The 6018-nt window shown below is 47.9% G+C and overlaps 1 protein-coding gene across 4 annotated transcripts in view; it reads left to right on the forward strand.

Moving 5' to 3' along the window:
• RILPL1 (Rab interacting lysosomal protein like 1) overlaps nucleotides 1-5659 on the forward strand; it is a 42994-nt gene extending 37335 nt beyond the window's left edge. The window contains exons 7-8 of one of the 4 annotated variants that reach the window (XM_040250699.1): nucleotides 2523-2610; nucleotides 4806-5659. In XM_040250699.1, the coding sequence (XP_040106633.1) occupies nucleotides 2523-2610; nucleotides 4806-4811 (94 nt within the window). In that variant the 3' untranslated portion in view covers nucleotides 4812-5659. Of the gene's footprint in view, nucleotides 1-2522; nucleotides 2611-2888; nucleotides 2913-4805 lie in introns of all 4 variants that reach the window. The other 3 variants (XM_040250697.1, XM_040250700.1, XM_040250698.1) reach the window with 3 other exon arrangements.
• The last annotated feature ends 359 nt before the right edge of the window (nucleotides 5660-6018 follow it).

A 6018-nucleotide genomic window follows, 5' to 3' on the forward strand; every position in this document is an offset into this window, starting at 1 on the left:
CTTCCCGAGTTACCAGCTATGGGCTGACTGCCCAGTTCCCTTATCTTTCAAATGCACCACCAGCCAAAGCCTCCAGAGTCTACATTTCTGGGCTGAACTGGTCGAGGGAACCAGAAACTCCAACCGCCTGTCCAAACAGCGTGCCCAGAGGACGTTCCAAGAATAGCTTGTGATTGAGCAGCTGCTGGCACTGCCTGGGAAGGTCACGAGGGAGCGCCTGAGTGGCTCCACCCTCGTCCCCAGTGGACACCAGGCACCAGCGCCCCCTTTGTGTCGCTCGCAGCTCTCCATCACAGGCTGACAGGCACACACAAGGCTGCTGAGCGGAGGTAGGGGGCTGACCAGGGAGGCAGGCAGCTGGCAGTGGGCATAGAGCCTCAGCCGGGGAAGCAATCGGAACAGCTGGCCTCACACACCAGAAAAGCTGGCCTTGGAGCAGGCGGTCACCTGAGTATCCAACGGTAGTGACGACGGTGCAATCTCTCCCTGTCCTCCTACCTGCCACCCTGCTCACTGCAGCCCAGAAATAACTTCTTCACAGCCGCCCATTGCACTGCCTGAAATGCCACTATTAGAACCTCATTTGCTTTGAGTCTTCCAGAAATAATTGTTGCAGGGTGGGGCTGTATGGGGGTGGGGGTGCACCGCTGGTGGGAGCTTGAAACCAGCTACATTGTATCCAGGATATAACTTTTGACCAAAACAAGCCAGTCTTTTTTCATGGCAGTGGCTGTCCCTCTGGAGGAGGTAGCTCCTGCAGGGAGGGCACCTGGAATGGGGAGGGGAGGAAGGCCATCCATGTCAGGGATCCCAGCTAGACCCACAGATAGTAGCTCAACCAGAACCCACTTCTGCCTCCCTGCCAGGTGTCCCAAGGCCCTAATGCATCAGTCTGGCCCCTGATTGGGCCCCAAATGAAGTCCAACATTTCCCAGCAGGCAAACATCTATCCAGGAAAAATACTGAGCCTGCATATCTGGAGCCATCCCCCAAACAACGACTGTGTCTCTGGGGGCTCCCTGTTATGCTAGAGAGAGCATAAAGGTGAATGCAGAGCCTTATGGCCAAGAAGCTAATGGTGCCCGCTAGCCTGGCCTCTGCAGACTGGGCCTATTCAGTAGGAAGCCCCTCACTGTCACCATGAGAGTCCGTTCAGATGGTTCTGCTGAGATGCCAGCTTCCAGCTACTTTGGGGAGTTGCATGGAAGGTGATCCAGACACAGAGAATTCTCAAACCTCATTTGAGATCATCATATTATTATATCTTTCCCCCAGCCAACCTCTTTAAAAAAACAAAACAAACAAAAACAAAACCAAGCTGTTCAAAATAAGTTCTGGAGACATGGTTAGGTTTCTTCATTTTCCTTGCCCAGACAAGGAACTGATGAGCATTCATTGCTGTTTGTTGTTCAGTGGCTAAGTTGTGTCTGACTCTTTGCAACCCCATGGAGCACGCCAGGCTTCCCTGTCATCCGCTGTCTCCCAGAGCTTGCTGAGTAGGCTCTGGCTTACCCAGGGGAGCGATTATGCAGCCTGTCTCCTTCCCGGCCCATCCTGGCTGCCTCATCTTCTCTCCTGCGTCTCCCCTGGCTGCCTTCAGGGTACCAAGCGTGCAGCTTGTGGCAGTTGGGAGAGACGGGCTGGAAGATACCCACGGATGTCACCACTGAATCCCACAGCAGGTTTTGATCTACCATTCTTCACACCCAGGCCTGTGTTTTCAGCCCTCGAGGCCAGCCTGTCTTCCCTATGTGGTTGTCACATGCTATTCATTTGCTAGGGTTGCTGTTCCACAAACCAAGCTGGCTTAAACAACAGAGATGTATTGTCTCACAGTTCTGGAAGCTAGACGTTCAAGATCAGGGTGTTCGGCAGGGTCTGGTCCTTCAAAGGGTCGTGAGGGATCGTCTTCTTCATGCCTCTCTCCTAGCTTCTGGTGGTTTGCTGGCCATCTTTGGCCTTTGTTCACTCACAGAAGCATCACCCCAAACTTTGTCTCCATCTTCACGTGGCCTTCTTCCTGTATGCATGTCTGTGCCCACACATCCCCCTTTATAAGGACACCAGTCATATTGGACGGGGGCCACCCTACTCCGGTATAACCTCACCAAAACTAGTTACATCTGCAAGGGTTCTATTTCTAAATAAGGTCACATTCTGAGCTACGGGTTAGGACTTTCCAAAATATGAACAGAGGCGGGGTGGTAGGTGGGCAGCACAGTTCCATGTAAACCATAAGCAAACTCTTCAGCTGACCTGTCTGTGGAGTGTTTCTTTTTCACTCCTTGCCTTTTTTTTTTTTTTAAATTTGGCTCTACTGAGTCTTTGTTGCAGCATGCGGGATCTTTAATGGAGGCATGCAAACTCTTAGTTGCAACATGTGGGATCTAGTTTCCTGACCAGGGGTCGAATTCGGGGCCCCTTGCATTGGGATTGCGACGTCTCAGCCGCTGGACCACCAGGGAAGTGCCAAGCTCCCCTGTTTTTATCTTCTCTGTGTCTATCTGTGCTTTTCTAACCAGGATCTTTACAGCCATAATGCCCATGGTAGCAGCCGGACTGATAATAGATGACCCCACCCTGCAGCCTGTCCGACGACTTGTGTCCCTCGTAGGCACTGGATTTTTTTCTGGTTTCCTTTTGAGCTGTGCCTTCGCAATGTCTGCTGCGGCTCTTGCTGGGGCTGGCCTGTCTCCTCTGGCCCCTTTAGCTGCATGGCCATCCCCCTGCGTGTTCCCATTTGAAGTGGGTGTTGAGTGTGATTTCAAACGTGCCACTCATGAACGCTCCATCTGCACGAGTGAAGCCTTGGAATTCTGGGCTCTGTCACCGATAATTCTTTTTGTCTTTTCTGTTTCCATTCTAAAACCACCTTGTCCATGATCCAGTAAAGAAGGTCCTTTAAATGACGGGTCAGTAAGCCATACCCACCATGACCCATCCCCCTGAGTGACACTAACGCTGTGTTTTTCGATCTTCACACCCTGGCTTTCTAAACTGCTTTGTTTTGCCAAGCCATCGTCAGCAAGCCGTTGGAGCTTGTTAATAGGAAAAGCAGAAGAGGGGACGTTGTCTTGATTCTTTCTGTGTCCCCGTAGACAGGAAGTGGCAAGTGCCTTTCCTGCTTGAATCAGGCAGACATGATATGTATCAGTGATGAATGCTGCTATATTTCTGGCCAGCTTAATTGCTTCGATTACATTACAGAGAGAGCTCTCAAGTAACCCAGAATGAGAGTCATTCCTTCATTTGCCAGCACATATACTGGTTGCAGGAAGAAAAAGAGGCTTTACATATACATGTATATGTATGGCTGAGTCCCTTCGTGGTTCACTTGAAACTATCACAACATTGTTAATCAGCTATACCCCAGTACAAAGTAAAAAGTTTAAAAATAAACAAACAAAAACAGTCCAAGAAGACATCATTAAAAAAGAGAGAGAGAGAGACTTTAGCTGGTACAGAGAATTTCTCCAGGCAGACTTGGCTTGCCCCAGCTTTACAATGAAAGACTACTTCATTCCAGGTAGGAAGTGATTGTAGGATCCAGTAACCACAGAATAGGAAAATCATTTTCACCCAAATGTGATTAAAACTGAACTCCATAGGCCACAGCACTAAAAAACAGAAACAAAACAAAACAAACAAACAACAAAACCTAATAGGTAAGCGGACAGAAGGAACTAAAAATAGTTAATCTGAAGCTTTGATTTCTCAGAGGTTCCTTCCTATTCCTGCTCTCAGAAAACATACCTGAATTACTATAACTGACCAAGTTCAAAACTAAAATTCAAGAGTAGAGGAACTTAGTAATACTAGAGATCATCTTTAATTAGAAGCTGGGAGTACAGGAGGACAGTTAGCAGCTTAGAAAGGACTTATCGGAAATACTCATTGTGGGCCAACTCGGGTTGACTGCCCTGGGTCCTCGACTCTGTTGAGGTGGAGTTTAAGTTGACTTTGTTTCAAGTGGGCCACTTTGTCAGCTTTTTGCCTGAGATTTCCACTTTTATCATTCAGGCATCTGATGGTTCACTCTGATTGATCAATGAGCAACAGTCACAGCTATTTGAAAAAGAGTTCATGGTCTACTGTAGCCTTGTAGATAGTAACTGTGACAACTTCTAAAGGCTCTCACCATTAGATCACTTCTCGTCACTTGTCCAAATTGATGTTTCCCAAATTTCTTTCATAGTCTGTATTCACAGTGTTTATCTAATCAGTACACATGTGTACTATTACTTAATATATATTCCTTAATATGTATTTTAATCTCTTAACTACCTACTTTCAGCTCATTCTAAGCAGTAGAAATATCCATGAAATTTGGACTTTGAGGTGCTACTTATCTAGCTTCCCAATTCACATCACATAAATACACAGTTACTTTAAAACATTCATCTCTTTACATCTGAGTCATTTACATTTCATATGGCTTCTGAGTATTCCTTTCTCTGCATCATCGAGGTAAAGAAACCGATGATGTATGTTTCCAGTAGCTTTTTATTTCCACTGGTAAGGAGGAGAAATCCCCTGTAGTGCTTAAGTGGGGAGGTACATCACACATCACCTACGTGCACGCCCTGCTCACACTGTGTCACCTCCAAGGTACTGTGACAGTCACATGCAGAATCAACCCCCTGCTGCTTTCCGGAATAACTCTGACCCGCACCCCCAACCTTTTCTTTCACACCTTGAGTTGATTCGCTCCCCTCACGTTTGCTGCTGTACGTCCTGGCAATTGCAAAACCTGTGACGTGCACAGCCAAGGGCAGCCTCTCATTTCCGTCTTTCCCTTCTCAAAGGTTTAGCTTCTTCTCCCGAGATAAGAAGCGTCTGGCCAACACGCAGAGAAACGTGCGCATCCACGAGACCTTTGGCCAGTGGGCCAACTGCCACCGCGATGACGGTTACACGGAGCAAGGACAGGAGGCCCTGCAGCACCTGTGACCGTGACCCACCTCTGTCCTCGTACCTGAAACACCCACCACCAGGGCCTGCCATGGAACATGGGCACCTCAGGTGTCACACCCTCAAAACTGATCCCTCCAACAGACTGTCTGCTTTGAGGGAGCACGTTGAAAAACTGATGCCAAACTCTAAAGAGACGTTTATTTATACCAGGGCTACCACCGTTTCTAATAGATGACTCCGATCCCTTAAGATTTATATTTAATAAGACCATGAGCGGAGGCTGACTTTTGCATTAACTTCAGTAACACGAGGTTCGCCAGATACATCACCTGCTGCTCTAATTGCTGTCTGACTCACTTTGTATGAAATTCTTTGTGTAGAAATTTTATGATCACGTTTGTCATACTGACATGGGAGGCAGGGAACTGGTAGGTTTTCATTAGTTGCGTTCATGATATTGTCATGGTGGTAGCAGAATATTTAGGATGCATCAACTAGACAGGGAGGGCCTCCGAAGTCACAGGACACACTGGCCCCACTCAGACACAAAGCAACAGAAATCAGGGACAACAGTCCTCCCACCCAGAAACTGGAGACAAGTTTGCAAGAGCCTGTGGTTCTCTATTGCACCTTGTTACCGATAATGCCTAGAGCATGTAGCAATGTTCAAGGCCAGTGCCTTGGAATCTGCTGTGAGTTATGCAGTACTAACCAAACAAAGTTGCTAAGGATGAGACACTGCAAAGGTTCTTGTGTGTGTTCTTTTTTATTGGCATCTTGTTTCTTTTCAGCATTTACTGTGTCAAATACTTAGTCCCCTGGGAAGAAGACAAAGATTCCCAAAGTGGATTGAGAGTGGGCTGTGGAGTGCTAGGGGATGCTGGATGGTAGGTGGCAAAGAGAGGGTGGGGGGTGAAAAGATGGCTTGGGGACCACTGATGTCTGGCTGACTTATGGGGCTGTGGTGGACAGCCAGATGCCCTGTCTGCAACTGGCAAGTTGGGGGTTTGCCCAAATAATGCTTTTTCTCCACCCAATGGGGTACCTAGGGTGCAAGTCTTGAAAGAGATACCATTTCCCGACAGAGCACTCAAGGACATCTGA

This window comes from Oryx dammah, unplaced genomic scaffold, assembly GCF_014754425.2.
Source record: "Oryx dammah isolate SB20612 unplaced genomic scaffold, SCBI_Odam_1.1 HiC_scaffold_12, whole genome shotgun sequence".
Taxonomy (NCBI): domain Eukaryota; kingdom Metazoa; phylum Chordata; class Mammalia; order Artiodactyla; family Bovidae; genus Oryx; species Oryx dammah.